This window comes from Anser brachyrhynchus (genome assembly GCF_964034855.1).
Source record: "Anser brachyrhynchus genome assembly, chromosome: 17".
NCBI classification, from domain to species: domain Eukaryota; kingdom Metazoa; phylum Chordata; class Aves; order Anseriformes; family Anatidae; genus Anser; species Anser brachyrhynchus.
This window is the reverse complement of record NC_137710.1, coordinates 3555491-3570688: the sequence shown is the minus strand read 5'-3', so window position 1 is coordinate 3570688 and position 15198 is coordinate 3555491. Positions and strand designations below refer to the sequence as shown.

At 42.4% G+C, this 15198-nt stretch overlaps 1 protein-coding gene across 5 annotated transcripts in view; it reads left to right on the top strand.

The window, feature by feature from the left end:
• Positions 1-119: 119 nt before the first annotated feature.
• SBNO1 (strawberry notch homolog 1) overlaps positions 120-15198 on the top strand; it is a 31019-nt gene continuing 15940 nt past the window's right edge. Inside the window, exons 1-11 of one of the 5 annotated variants that reach the window (XM_080560161.1) lie at positions 144-351; positions 6395-6528; positions 7114-7218; positions 7962-8271; positions 10038-10079; positions 10455-10555; positions 11637-11733; positions 12834-12994; positions 13658-13791; positions 13927-14017; positions 14931-15092. In XM_080560161.1, the coding sequence (XP_080416287.1) occupies positions 6397-6528; positions 7114-7218; positions 7962-8271; positions 10038-10079; positions 10455-10555; positions 11637-11733; positions 12834-12994; positions 13658-13791; positions 13927-14017; positions 14931-15092 (1335 nt within the window). In that variant the 5' untranslated portion in view covers positions 144-351; positions 6395-6396. Of the gene's footprint in view, positions 352-675; positions 1258-4475; positions 4763-6394; positions 6529-7113; positions 7219-7961; positions 8272-10037; positions 10080-10454; positions 10556-11636; positions 11734-12833; positions 12995-13657; positions 13792-13926; positions 14018-14930; positions 15093-15198 lie in introns of those variants that run through there. The other 4 variants (XM_080560162.1, XM_080560160.1, XM_080560164.1 and 1 more) reach the window with 4 other exon arrangements.

Below are 15198 nucleotides of genomic sequence, written 5' to 3'. Positions count from 1 at the left end.
CAAAACGCCCGGCGGGGGCGGGGGGAGTGGCGCGAGGCGGCGGCGCCAGGCGGTCACGTGACGCGCGCGCGGCCTTGGGGGGGGCGAGGAGGAGGGGAGCGGGTCACGTGCTCTCCGCGCGCGCGCCAGCGGCGGGCAGTGCCTGGCGTCGCGTGGGGGCGGTGCGCGGCGGCGGTCACGTGGGGCGGCGCGGCGGGCGGCCCTCCCCCCCTCCCCCTCCCCTCCGGCCTCCCCTCCCCTGTGAGAGGGGAGGGAGGGCCAAGATGGCGGCCGGCAGTTAGAGAGCGGCGGGGCCGGCGGCGGGCACTGCGGGGAGCGGCCGCGGCGGGACCGGGAGCGAGACGCGAGCGAGTGAGTGAGCCCGGCGCCGCTCCCCGCGGCCGTCTCGGGGCGCTCCCTGCGCGCAGGGGCCGCCCCCGGGGCTCCCTCAGCGCCTCAGCGGGGCCCGGGGGGGGCTCCGGGGGGAAGGGGCCGGGGGTGGCGGCGGGCCCCGGGCCTGCCTCGGCGTCTGGGCGCGGGCCGGGCCTCGCCGGGGGGCGGTTGGGAGCGGGGTGGAGGCCGGGCTGGGCCGCGGGAGGGAGGGCGGGCGGGCGGCGCAGCCCCCGGGGGCTGTGAGGAGCGGGGCGGCGCGGGGGCGGGCGGCCTCCGTTCGGCCCCCGATCTCTGCCTTCGGTCCCCAGCCTCGGCCCCGGCCTCCCCGCCGCGGCTCCCCCCGGCCCTTTGTGCTCGGCCCCCGCCGCTCGCCTCAGGGCTGCGGGGCCGCCGTGCTGCCCGCGGAGGGGATTCCCGGTGCCCCGCGGTGCCGCCCTGCGCCCTTTCCCCTCTCCTCAGGCTCCTCGGAGCGGCGGCGGCGGCGGCGGGGGGGGGAGGGCGGGGGAAGGCCGCGCACCGAGGCAGCTCCCGGTACCGGCATTACGCAGCCGAAGCAGCCCCCGGTACCGGGGTTACGCAGCCGCTCCGGGCCCAACCCGGAAGTTTTTGTCCGCCCCACGTGGCGGCGGCTCACCCCCCCCGGCTCCCCCCGGCCGCCTGCGGGGCCGCCGCGCCTCGCCCCCGGGTTGCCAGGGGGAGCGCTCCCCGCGTCCCTGACGGGCCGAGGGAGAGGAGGCCTCGCGGGGCTCCCCCGCGTTCGTCCCGCTGTTATTTTTAGCCGGCCGGGTTCCGCGCTTTGTTGGAGGGGTGAAACGAGGAGCACGGAGCTCTTTCTCTAGGTGCTTGCGGCGTGGTTCTTGGTCTTTGGTGCCCGCTGAAGGTTAGGTTAGTGCCTTACGCGTAAAAAGGAGTTAAATTAATCTGTTAAATTATTAGCGTGAGCAAACGACGATTTCTTACACAAAAACACAAAACCTGTAGTTAAGAATTAACTCAGCGATAGACTGTTTGCTTTTGAAGTACATAAATTGTCTGGATTAAAGTAGCGAGTAAAAATGCCTGGATATTTTGCTAGTTTCTTAAATCGAAGAGCTTGATGATGATGTCAAGCAAATAATTTACTACGGTAGGAGTTGTGTAACAGCCTGACATTCAGATTCTTTTCTGTTATCTTTCTTTCTTGCTGGTGTGCTGTTATATTTGAAAGTGATCTTAGTCTTTAAAAATAAAATGTGGGCAGTTTGTCTGACTGTTCAGACAAGTTCTTTGGTGTCAGAACTGGTTGATAGCTGCTCTAGGAGCTTGCGCCTTGGGTTACACCTGGAACTGACTCCCACAGCAAAACCGAGGAAGGGTTCTGGTGTTTAGGTGCTGTGATAATCTCTTCTGGGTTTTTATTTCTTAAAAACCTTTCCTGTCAGCTAACTTAACCTCCATACATCTAGTCTGAAAGCTGATTTCACACCAAATCGTTGCATTGTTCAGCCATCTAATATTAAGGAAAAAAACTGGATTTCCCATCTTCTTTCTGTACGTCCTGCCTGCTGTAAAATTCATAAAGCAGTTGGGAGAGAGCTTTAGGGCAGGGTTGAATCCCACGGTGTGGTATCCTGAGCTGTGCCTCGCGTCCTCCTAAGTTTTTCTTTGGAGAGAGAAGTAGTGTTTGAACAACTGGTAGGGTATTTACAGGGCTGGACTGATTTTCACAGAAATCTAGAGATAACTTCGTACATTTACCTGCAACGTTAAGCAGTAGTCCTGAGGTTAAAGGGTGTAAGGATGGGTGAGTGGGGTAATTAGCCTTGGGTTTGAGCTCAGGTTTTTTGTTTCCGTTTCTGTTGTTGTTACCCAGGCTACTTTCTAGAGGCAAAAGGTGGGATGAGCAGAACCCATGTGGATATCCAGCGAACCCTGCTGAGTGGGACTGGGAGTTAACAGCCCTCACACATCTCTTGTGCGAGGCTGCCGCCGAGGGGATTGTGAAATGTTTCTGCTGCCAGTAGTGCACAGGTCAGGCAGGTGGGGACTGGGGGACACATCTGCTTTTCTGGGCTGCATCATGATTTGCATGATACCTCACATGGCTTCTAATATAGCTTGAGTGACGTGTGTTCCTCTGAAAGCTCCTCCTAATAAAAGGAGAACTAGTTGCTTAACTGTGGTAGTGTCGCAGGCTGAGCATTAAAACCGAGTTTGCAGGTTGGGCATGCCGGAGGCCGGTTGTCTGAAGGGTTTAGCAATAGCTTCCCTAGTTGATTGTGATGTTAACTTCAGGCTAAGTTGTGATACTGTAGTTCTGTGCCTTTTATAGGTTCTTACCCTATAGGGCGTTACAATGTGTAACTGACGGATTTAGGAGTGAAACCTTTTTATGGTTTCAGATTCTACCCTACTCTTCTTGGGGGAAATGGAGAGCAGGTTGCTTACCATGTGTTCTAGCATTTTTTTTTTTGTTTTCTGTCTTTCTAACAAAGCTAAAATGGAGGGAGGGAGAGAGCCAGGTTGGCATGGATACACGTCGTAATATTAAACATGGCATTCTGGTTTTGTTTCTTTAAATCAGAAATTATTTACATAATGCACAGTGATAGGGAAACTGTCGTTTTGTCAAAGTTTCAGGCCGTGTTCTTCAGCAGTATAGCACCTTACAAAAATGTTTGGTATATTTTCCTAGGCCTTCTTGAAATGGCAGCAGGTTGTATTCTCTTTTAATGCAAAGAATAGCTGGGATACTACAGTTGAAATTCTATAAATCCATATTTTTAGTTTTATCTAACAGGTTGGTTCTTGCTCTGTGACACTGGACAGCCTGACTAAACATAGACAGCCTTGTCTGCAAGCTTCTGCATGCTCAGAACGGCTCTTCGACTGGTGAAATGCTCAGGGAACAGCTTGTAATATTCACAACTTTTTGTTATAAATATTTTCTTTTGGAGTTTTTTAAGATGTGGCAAACAGGTCCTTATATAGTATTGCCAAAGCTGAGCTGCAGAGCCTGATAAAGTTGCTTTCACTTATGTTAACTAGGAAGCCTCCTACCTTGCAAGATTATGGGGCTGTTTCAGCCTGATAACGTTTTAGGCTTGACTAGTGTATGTCACAAAAAAATAAAATAAGCTATCAAGATGCAGCTTTTCCTATATATTTTTTTAATCTTCTCTTCCTTACTAATCTAAAACTACATGGGAGAAAAGGGGGGGTGGCAGCGCGGTGGCACTTGGAAGGTTCACAAAATCTAAAACTGGTGCCAAGTATTCAGGGCTTTTAATGTAAAAATTCTAGAAGTTCAGAATTCCTTTTGTTCTAGTTTCAAACAATGCAGCTTTGTTCCTACCATCCAGAAACAAAATAAATGAAACTAGTTAGTCAAACTTTCATTGTCCAAGCTGTGTGACAGACAAGTAAACAATTGCTGTTGTTTCTGTTAACGGTTGCTAACAGTCCAGCCAAAGCTAATTTTTAAGACTGTTCAAATAGGAGTTAGCATGGGAGGAATACAGCTGGGGGATTTCTCGGATGAAGACAGCTCTGGTAGGAAAGTGGGGGTTCGGAGCTGACCGTATGCACTCTGGAATTCTAGGAATTGCTATGCTAGTTTTTATTGCTGCTCATCTCGCAGAAACTTTGAAGCAAGCAATTAACAAATTACTTCTGTGACTGGTTTTTGGAACTCAGACTGATTCAAATATCCAAGCCATTGTGTTTTTAAGGGTTAAAAACGAAGTGTTCAGGGCAATTGTTATGTTAAACTTGACCTTAAACAGACTTGATAGGCTGTGGCACCATTTTAGAGTGGTTGGGGAAGATGCGTTTGTGTGTGTGGTGCTGTTATTTTTCCTAGCCTCGGTTTGAGCCTTAATTTCATAGGAAGTCCTTGCCTCGTATTGCAGTACTAGACTAGAAGTTATCTTAAAGAGAACTAGGACAAAAGAATACTGAAGTAAACAGCTCCAAGCTTCTGTTTTCCTATGCCCCTGTTCTGTAAAGAGGTGCATATGCATCTCTCAACTGGGCTCTAGCCATACCTCCTTCTAGAGGTGGCTCAAGGAAAGCTACGTGCAGGCTGAACAATGACCTAACTGTCGCTCTTCTTGTACATTTAGGTGTTCTTGTTTGACTGTGAGCAAAGGTGTTTGCGCTGTGCGGAAGAGTGCCTGCTCCTTCCCAAATGAGTGCTGCAAAGTTACAATTGTGAAGTGTTGCAGGGCCGCCAGTTTGAAGGGGTGACCAGTGTTAATTCCCCCCACTGTACAAACTCACCTGCAACGGCTGAAGTTCTGAACACCAAAAGGATCGAGAAGCCAAAACTTCGTTTTGCAGGCTTCATCTTTCTCCTCCCACCAGTTTATAATCAGGGAACAATGCTGTAAGCCTTTAACCAAAATGATGGGTCAGTATTTTAGTCTGATGAAAATTAGATTTATCCTTCCCATTTCAGTGGTTGTATGCATTTATAGACCCCTTTTCTGAGATAGGGGGCTTAATATTTCTGAAAGGTAAAGCCAGCAGTCTGCTCTTACTCGCTTTTATTGACCCATTCAGGACTCCAGGAGACGGACTCGTGGGAGGTGATGTCCTCTGAAGGAGCTGACACGTAACTTGTCTGCTCGCTATCTTCAGATCTGCCGTGCCAATAAACTACAAAGTAGGCTGTTCTGCCGACTTAGCTGATCACCTCAAGTGCTTTATTTTTCTTAGGGGAAAAAAGGTCAGAGTATAGTTCTGACATAGCAAATGGCCTTTAATGGGATCGCTTTGGGTTAGTAGGAGCTCCACCGATTATTTTGTTGCTTTGGTATTCTTCTGGACAGAACAGTCTTTGAGGCTTAAAAGTACATCTTCCCCCTTGTCCCTGTACCATACGTCCACTCCTTCGGCTGCGGTGCCACCGTCTGAGAGTTGGTCCACTAGAAGAAGGTCTCTCCCTATTATTGGGCCTACTAGAGCTAGGAAGAGCAAGAATTAAATGCCCGAGGCTTTATTTACTACAAGAATTACCTGTTCTGCCAAACGTGCTAGGTAATGTGTGTGACCGACCAGCTGGCTGTGTCTTAGTGTACCCGTAGAGAAGGATAAGCGACTGAATGCTGCTTCATCTGTTAACGTGTCTGAAATGGCAAATGTTTTTGTGTTCTTATCTGCTTCAAAGTATGTGTTCAGCTTTGTTAGTTTTCTGTTTTGTTACCAATGGGTGGTAGTGGTGGTGCGGAAAGCAAGTGAAATGAATTTCTGCTTAAGGTGTATTTCGGAATATGTAAGCAACAGCTGAGGCAATGAGTGAAATTCAGTTTTTCTCTTAGGACTTCCTTAGGAGAGCAAAACACATCTGTCTTGAACAGCATTTGGCTTTTTCAGAAGTTTATACACTGCCTAGTGTAGCTTTTTGGAATTAATTTTGCTTGTCCTACACGTGAAGGAGCCTGTGACCTGATGCTGGTGTCCTATTTAATGTGTAGCTAACGTACTACTATATGGAACATTTGTTCTTTCCCCTATGCAAAACAAAATTTCTCCCATGAATGAATTACTACCTAATGAAACGGTACGCAAGAAATAAAAGCTTCCCTTACAAGCTTTTTATCGCTAAATTGTTGTTACAAGATAAACTAAATGAATTTTAATTGTGCTTCCCTCGTGCGGTGTGCTTTACTGACAGAGACGCATCATTAGCATAGTAGTCTCGCCACTTCTGCCTCTTGATATTTCTTGTCATGCTTAAAAATGTAGTGTGATGAAGACTAAAAAGGCCATCTTTTTTCTGTAAGTTAATGAGTGTCATAGCGTTCTGCGTAGCAAACTTTTTTCCTACCTACTTCTAAGTTTGGGCATATTGAAAAGATTTGTAGAATATTTTTTTGAAATGAACAAAAGAGCCGGAGCAAATACAGAAAGTGAAACTATGTATGCAGGTGACTGCACTGCACGTGTTCTTAAATACAGGGAAGGAAACTTTAAATGTGTGTGCACATGCACAGTAAGTCACAATTAAATGTAACTTGTGTTTATGATCTTAATTTTTTAGAGATGGTGGAGCCAGGACAAGATCTGTTGCTTGCTGCTTTGAGTGAGAGTGGAATCAGTCCAAATGATCTATTTGATATTGACTCTCCGGACGTGGTTCTTGCAAATCCAGCTCCAACTCCAGCTGTTCAGCAGGTTAAAACAAGAACATTGTTGTTTGCTAGAGGACATAAGAGCTTGTACTTGATGTATTGGGAGAGGAGGGAGGATCCATAGCAAATGTTCAAAGAATGTGGAATTTTCATGAATTTATTGCTTCATAATGCTGAGATTGGAAAATGACTTGTCAGTTCATTTTAGACTTTATACTAACACAATCTGAAACACACTATTTAGGTCAGTATAGTCATATATTTAACTTGCCTGGTTTCATTATGTTAAATGGGGATGTACTGTCATGTGTCCATAGAGAACTCTGCATTACTGGAGTCGTCTTGCTCTCCCTTAAAATGTGCACACTCTTAATATCTGGCTGCTTCCTATGAGATGTCAGTGACGTCACGAACCTAATAACGTTTTCTCTGCAGTTAACTAATGGTCTTCAACTTTTCTGGATGGAAATAACCACTTGATGACCTTTTGTTTTCAGTGCAGCCTTTGTTAGTAAGCTCAGTTAAGGACTTCCCTATTAACTTTCATTTTGTGGGTGGGTGTTCAGACTTGAATTTGATTTCCTGCTAATACCAGTACCTAGTGATTCTTTCTTTCCTCCCTCTGCAGTCAGTGCCACTTAGTGCATTAGAGCTAGGCTTGGAAACTGAGGCCACAGCTGCTGTGAAACAAGAACCAGAGACTGTATCAACTCCAGCCTTATTAAATGTTCGGGTAAGAACTTCAGGGTTTTGTATGTGTATGTTAGTGAAATGTCACAAAAGAGCTGGGACTGTATCATGCCAGTTAGCCGTCATCTCAGTACTATGTATTTTGAGCCTGTGAGAGCTGAACAGACCCATGGGTTAATAGGATTTTCATGACAAGGAGCACCAAAGAGGACAAGCAGCATGCAGAAAAACATTTTGGGGTGTCCAATGTGCATTTTACTTCCCCTGCATGCATATTCTGTGTATATGAAAGCTTTGGGAACTTGAATCCTGTGCCTGAACTATGCATCACCTTTTGTAACTGCAGATAATTTTGAGCACCACAAGTGTGGTAGTTGCACCTGAAGGGAGAATATAAAAGGCCAGATCTGCAGCGTGTCTGAAAGGTTGCACCAAGTACTTCAAGTAATCCAAGTTATTTACTTCCACAACTGTGGAGATAGTTTGTATGTTGGAAATTTTCTTCAGTTTAGTGTTTCTATACCCATGGAAGTTATGTTTTGTGCCTAGATGTTTAATCCTTCATCCTATTTATTTACTTTCCCTTGCCTTTAAAAAAATGCAAAAACACGAACAGCAATATAGTGGTAAATGTTTTGAAAGACACTTTGTGCTCAGCCTGTTGTACCACAAGGCAATTCTTACTAACAGAGTTCGTAAATGGTGACTCTTGTGCTCTAGCTGAAAGGCTAATAGTCTGCTTTTTTCACTGCCGTCTGAAAAATCTCCCTGGTTCTTTGTTGGTAGCAACCACCATCCACCACAACCTTTGTGCTGAATCAAATAAATCAGCTTCCAACTTTGGGGACTACAATAGTGATGACAAAAACAACACCTGTTACAACCACGAGGCAGACTATTACTGTAGCAAAAATCATTCAGACCAGCACAACTACTCGACCCTCAGTTGCAGCACCAGCAGTACGGAATGCCTTGACCACTGCACCTTCGAAGGACCAGATTCAGCTGAAAGATCTTCTGAAGAATAATAGTCTTAATGAACTAATGAAGTTGAAGCCACCTCCTAACATTGCCCAACCAGTAGCAACAGCAGCAAGTGAGTGTTCTTCTTTCTTCATAATTACAGTATTTTGGATAAATGGTAAAATAATCTTGTGTGAAGATATTTGTACATCTTATATTTTGGTTGATTTTTGGAATATCCCAGTAAAATGAAAGTGTGCAGAAAACCTTATAAATTCTGTTCAAACTCTAATAGTGTTAGAATTCAGGGTGAAGTAATACAAAATAACAGGCTTTAAAAAAGTTACGCCTTCAGTTTACCATAAGGAATGAGGAAAATGATGTTTTAAAATGCAGCTGGCAAATTCGTAAAATTAATTTGTGGGCATTACTGAAGTTGATGGCTTAGCTTTCTTGAGCCTGTGTGAGTTCTTGTTCTGCTGTATGTTTGCTGTGGAACTACGACAGATGGGCTTGTACCCTTGCATCTTCCAAAACAGATCTGTAGTACTCCTATCATACAGTGTTTCTCTAAAGTATCTCCCAAGAAAGGAGAATCTTGGTAGCCCTGTATATTTCATGGGAAGCATCAGACCTGTTGTGTTTAAAAAAAAAAAAAAAAAAGGTGCTAAAAACTTTGTTTGCTTCCATGTTACTGCTTTAAGATGGTGTTATGTGCCAGAAGTATTTTATTACCGCGCTCTAAATCTTCACCTTGTGATACCTTTCATAGTCTTTTCTTGTATGCTATTTCTAACATGTAGTTAACTTACATGATCAGCTTAAATAAAAGGGGAAAAACTGCGTGCATACCTATTTTTAAATTGCAATTTAATGTCTAAAGTATTGCATGAAATGTATTGGTTTCATTTTTTTGAGTTATTCTGCTTTTAGCATGAGGTAAGATTGGGCTACTTGAGTTTGAAAATATCTCTATTGCTGCTTTTCCTGAGAGGTACACAGGCTTCTTCTGTGTTACTATTTTATCATTGTCTCTGAAATAAATGTTACTGATTTTTATAGGCAGAGTTGAAAGTACGCCTCTTTTTCATCTGCAGGTAGAATGCGCTCTAAACGAAGCCAGCTGTTAGGATGGAAACAAGAATGTTCCTCCTTGCTCATTGTTCTGAAGTGGTTAACAAAAATTGAACTTAAAAAACCAGCTGAAGTTACTGAAGTTGAGGGGTGGGAGGCAGGAAAAGCAGTGAGGGAGAACAGGAAAGAGTTTTTTGGGATCTCAGACTTACCTCTTTGTACTAAATGAAAGCTCACAGAAGCATGTAAATAATAAGGAATTATCAAGACCCAATAGGTGGTGTAGTGGCACAGCTGCAGAAAGTAGTGGAATATGCATCTTCTCAAGTAAGGAGACATGACTTTTAGAACCACATTTCTAGTCTTATTTATGTGCTTGTGGTTTTGGACCTTTTTCGTTCTTATTCAAAAATAATTAAAAAAAATGGTAAGTACTTGTAGAAAACTTGGGGCAGAGAAGCTTGTGGAAGGAAGCGTGGTCTTTTCATACAACTCAGGCAGCAGAAGTTCTAGATTGTAAAAAAAAAAAAAATTAAACAGCCTCTCTGAGGCAAATGCTTTCTGTGCAATTGTTTTAATTGTTTTCTAGGGTCAGTTGCATGAAATCTAATATATGTATTGACTATTGACCTCATGGAAGCTTGACCGCTCTTTTAATTGTTTTACATGTTTCCTTGCATTAATTTCTTTTAATTCTGTACTGAGCCCTATTGCTAGTAGATTCCAAATGTGGGTGAAGACAGGCAAGTTAGTAAATCTCCATCTTGAAGGATCCTGTTATAAACTCTAAACAATTGAGACCAAAGTTGGTTTTCTTTTTTTCAGACATAATTGTAGTTCCTAAGGTGGTAAATGCCACCAAACCAGGTACGTTCATTTCTGTTGAAACACTGAGCTTTCTGGTTTGTTGTTAAACTCCAGAGGTTCACAAGGTGGAGTACTTCTAAACACTGTGTCTAGATTTGGTGAAGGTCTCTTTTTTATTTTGAAACTAATACACGCCTGTGTCAAATGTGATGGTATTGCATGGGAAATTTTAAATAGTAGTGGGACTTAACTCCTTGTGTGCTCAGACACGTTAGTTTTGGACACAAATATTGATAGCATTATGAAGCACCTGTGTCCTACTGAACAGTAGTGTCCTTCTCTGTTAATGAGCTGGAAGAGAAGTGTTGAAATCTGAGTCAGCATTTAGAGGGAATTCCCGTAAAACACAGCGGGTGTTTTTTCTTTTTTTTGTAGCTGATCTAAGCAATGGTGCAGTGAAGAAGGAGGCTTCCACAAAAGAGGTAGCAAGAATATGGATAAATGATATTAAAATGAGAAGTTTTTCACCTACTATGGTAAGTAGTACAAGTAGTTAATCTGCTAAATGAGTTTATATTTTATCGGCCCCAGCCAACTGTGACTGGTTTCGGTGGTTACTTGTATTTGCCTGTTGTGGTAGAATTGTACTGAGTGCATCTGTTTCTTCAAAAGGTTTGCTTCTCTGCTAAGAGTACTTGATTAGATGACTAAAACTAACAGCTGTGTAGACCAGGCAGCCTGCATACTAAATGGCAATTTCTTGAAGTTACCTTTAACAGGACCTCGCTGTGTGGACGCGAAAGGATGTGCTCCAGTTAAAGCTGATAAACACCTCGCTCGCTGTGTGTTTTTAAGACCACCTTCTTTTAAAGTATCTCTGTGTAACTAGCAACAAGGAAACTAGGAGACTTTCTCTAGCATGACTGACGTTTTGGGTGGTTTGATTTAAGATGTAAATAGAGTATCATTCAATAGCCTTAAATTTTAATAGATGTTTACAGCACCAGAACGTATTTTAGAGTTTCATCATCATCACTGATGGAATTGGGTCGAAATTTGTGATGAGCAGTGCTCCTCAGTAACTGGCACAAAAAATTTTCTTTGGGCAAATATTAAATATTAATTGTGAAAGACTTTGAGTTGTTGTCTAGAGAGTGTTTTAAAATATTAGTATATTTACGTTAACCAAAATCACAGTAAAAATGGATAACTGTCAAGTTTGGGAGAATACTGGATATAACTGTGGTAACTATCATAACTGTTCCCTGAAGGTGTGAAATTGTGCAATGAATGTGCAACTAGAAGAGACTTCACAGGAGTACCTGAAAGTTAGGTTTTTAACTTGTTGTTTTCTTTAAGTCATAGCTTGGATTTAAAATGCTGTAGTAGTGATTCCCTCTATAAGGGAGAGGAAGCTCCATGATGTTGTGTTTGAAGATTTCTTCAGAGCCTAAGAGATGTACGTTTCCTTCTGTAGTTTGCCCAGCTGCTTTATTACATGTGCTAAGAAAACAGTCAAGTGCAAGTTTATGTTCATTACGTTTCTCAGTTTAATTTTCAGGACATAGTCAAACAGCACATTATTAGTACTCTAATGCAGATATTCCTCTGTTCTAGAAAGTGCCAGCAGTAAAAGAGGAGGAGGAACCTGAGGAAGAAGATGAAGAAGAAATGGGCCATGCAGAAACTTACGCTGAGTATATGCCAATAAAATGTATGACCTAAAGCTTAAATGCATTAAAATGCTGAAATGTGATGATATCTTTAGTACCTATAGAGGAGTGAATAGCAGACACCATAAGTCCTATAGGTTTCTATCTGAATGAAGAAAAAATCTGAATTTATGGTGGTTTTTTTTCCCTAGGATTTTTTTCTTCTATAGCACTTAGTTTTGGAAGGTAATGTTCCTTTCCTTAACAGAAAAGGAGTTCATTGAGCAGTGCCTGTTTCATAAATAGAGTTGAACTGAAATCGGGTTTTTTACCTTTAAGTTTTCTGTCTCAGCAGAGGAATTTCTTATAAAAAGTTTGAGTGGTCACTACTATCCTTAAAATCCATTTTGAGTCTTTCAGTGTGAAGTTTACCCTAAGTGCTTTCTTCCTGTATTGTTCCTGACTTTTATTTCTTAGAATTGCCTTTTTGTTCTTCTAAAAAGGAAGCGCATCTCTTACAGCTGTTAATTGCCATCTCCTCTCTTTTCTCCTTTCCCCTCTTTATTGTAATTAGTGACAAAAAGGCCTAATCTTGTTTACTAGTTGCTTGATGATCAGCTCTAAAAGTAAAGCAAAAAAATTGTATGGGGTTTGCAGCTAAATGGTTAATTTTTATTGTCAGAGATATCTGTCAGTAATTAAACCATGTCTGTTCTAAATCTTTTCTCTTCTTATACTACTTAAAAACAGCCCTGTATAAATAGTGAGAAGAATGTTGCTTTTGTGATTCTGACATTTGAGGCTGCCTCTATTTTTTGGAGAAGGCAAAGTTCAGGGCAGTTTCAAACATATCGAGTACATAAATATTTTTAATTTTCTATACAATGAGCTTTTGTACAACTTCATTAAAATTGGGGGAAGGTGGTTAAAAGAGAAACAGTTAAGAATTGCGGTTATGTAAACCCAGGTTGATGTATTCCTTTGTATGTGATAATTTAAAGCAACTTAGACTTGAGTAAACATTGAAGCGTATTTCTTGAGTTCAACCTTTGCAGTGGTCAACTGCAGTTTGTTTTAGTAAATAAACCAACCTTTTCTGTAGCAACAGATCTGTTTATGATGTTCTCATCCTCTTCCTTCCTCCCCTTACTTTTCCAACCAGTAAAAATCGGTCTACGTCATCCTGACCCGGTAGTGGAAACCAGCTCGTTATCCAGTGTAACTCCTCCTGATGTGTGGTACCAGACATCGATATCAGAAGAAACAATTGATAATGGCTGGTTGTCAGCTTTGCAACTTGAAGCGATCACTTACGCAGCCCAGGTATGCTAGGTGTTACATCTCTTCTGTGTGTTTTACTGCTGTATTAAAAACTTCAGTGGGCACATGTCTGATACTGGCTATGCAGCTCTCTGTAAATCAGGAAGGTAGTGAAGGTTAGAGGACAACTAAAATGGTCATAGGAAGAAGTTGCTTACTGAAAAAGAGACTTAAAGTCTAGGCCTAAGGCTGGAGAAGAGGGAAGAATAAAGGGGGATGAAAATCAAGATTTACATAATCAAGAAGGCAGTGGAACTGTTCATCAGATTCCACAAGAAGGCCGTGGAACTGTTCATCAGATTCCACAGAATGGGCACAAATGGGAGCTTGGTGAAACTGATAAGAGAATGTTTACACAGTAAGCAGTGACTGTATTGAAGGGTTTAAAAAAAAAGATCTATTAGTGGCTGCTAAAAGGACTTAGACAGATGCACATCCTTTACAGCAGTTCCAGGTGCTGAGGAAAGGAGGCAGGGATGAGGACCACGTAGAGCAGTCAAGCTCATATGCTCTCTCTCAATAAAACCTCTTCATGCTGTCAGAAACTGCTTGGTGGGGTGGACCACTGGTCTCATCCGATAGGATGTTTCTTATGTTGGCTTATTTATGACAATCCGCAGTGATGTGTTTTGGAGAATGAGTACAAGTTTTTGTTTTCTCCTACAGCAACATGAAACATTCCTGCCCAATGGAGACAGAGCTGGATTCTTGATAGGTGATGGTGCTGGTGTAGGAAAAGGAAGGACCATAGCTGGGATAATCTATGAAAATTACTTGTTAGGCAGAAAAAGAGCAGTCTGGTAAGTGTGTAAGGACTTGTTAGAGCAGACACTGTAGTAACTATAGCACTTAAATTCAGTGTAATCTCTTCTGAGAAATGTTTTAGCAACTGCTTTTTGAACTGCTGTAACTTAAATGCTTTTTTATATCTTCAGGTTTAGCGTGTCGAATGATCTGAAATATGATGCTGAAAGAGATTTGAGAGATATTGGAGCAAAAAACATTTTGGTTCATTCATTAAACAAGGTGTGGAAACTTTTTACTATGTACAGTTGAGGCAAAACTTTAGGTACGCTTGTGTGACAAGTTGTGCATGTTAACTGTTTTAAGAGCAAGAACGTACTAATTTCAATAAAACTGCTGTCTAGGTCTTGTTTGACAGGCCTTAATCTTGTGAGAACCATGCAGTGCTTTAAGATAATCATGTAAATAGGCCCCTTGTAGGATTAAATCTTACCATGCGACTTTTAAACATTATTCTTCAAACCACTACTGATACTACTAGTAGAGTGTCTTCTAGAAGTTGAAATAATCCTTAAATCACGTAGACTTTGTAGCACTTTTTCATTTTTACCCCACCAGTGCAGATTTTGTATGTAGTACACTTTGTGTATAATTATTGTATAATAGACTTTCTCAGAATGTATTAAAGCAGCAGCAGCGCATGAAGTTATTTTCTGTGCTGTCTGCTTAGGATTAGCCACTTACATAAATTGTGAAGTGTGATTAGTGGTTGAGTTCACTGTCTGAACTTAAAATTCCTTTTGAGTTAGTATTTTTGCTTTTTTCTAAAATACAGTAAAGCTTCTAGAAATTGTCAGTTATAGTAGCAGCCATAAATACGCTTTCTAAATAGCTTTAAGGAATGCATTGGAACAAAAATGTTAATTGTCTTTAAGGAAACCGTCAAGTTGAAGAACTTGGCTGTTAATCTTCGAGGCCTCAGATCTAGTCTTTCTTAAGTATATGTTTAAGCAGAGTGCTGTAAAACCTCTTAACCAACTTCCCATAAGCCAGATATACCCTAAGCGCGATGTAGGGTCCAGGGGTTTCAAAGTACACAAACCATAAGGTTAAGAACACCAGCATGCCGTAGTCATATGGTAGAGATGGTCCTGAGGAGGAATCCCTTGAATAATTTTTCTTATCTCTATGGCAGTTCAAGTATGGGAAGATTTCTTCCAAACACAATGGAAGTGTGAAGAAGGGTGTCATTTTTGCCACATATTCCTCTCTTATTGGTGAAAGTCAGTCTGGTGGTAAATACAAGACCAGATTAAAGCAGCTTCTTCACTGGTGTGGTGAAGACTTTGATGGAGTCGTATCCTTTATCTGGAGTTGGTTGTAGCAAAGCTGTTGTTTGAGCGCACATCCTTAAAGACAATCCCATGTTTTTATTTTCTGGTACTTTTGTATTTGTTCTTTCT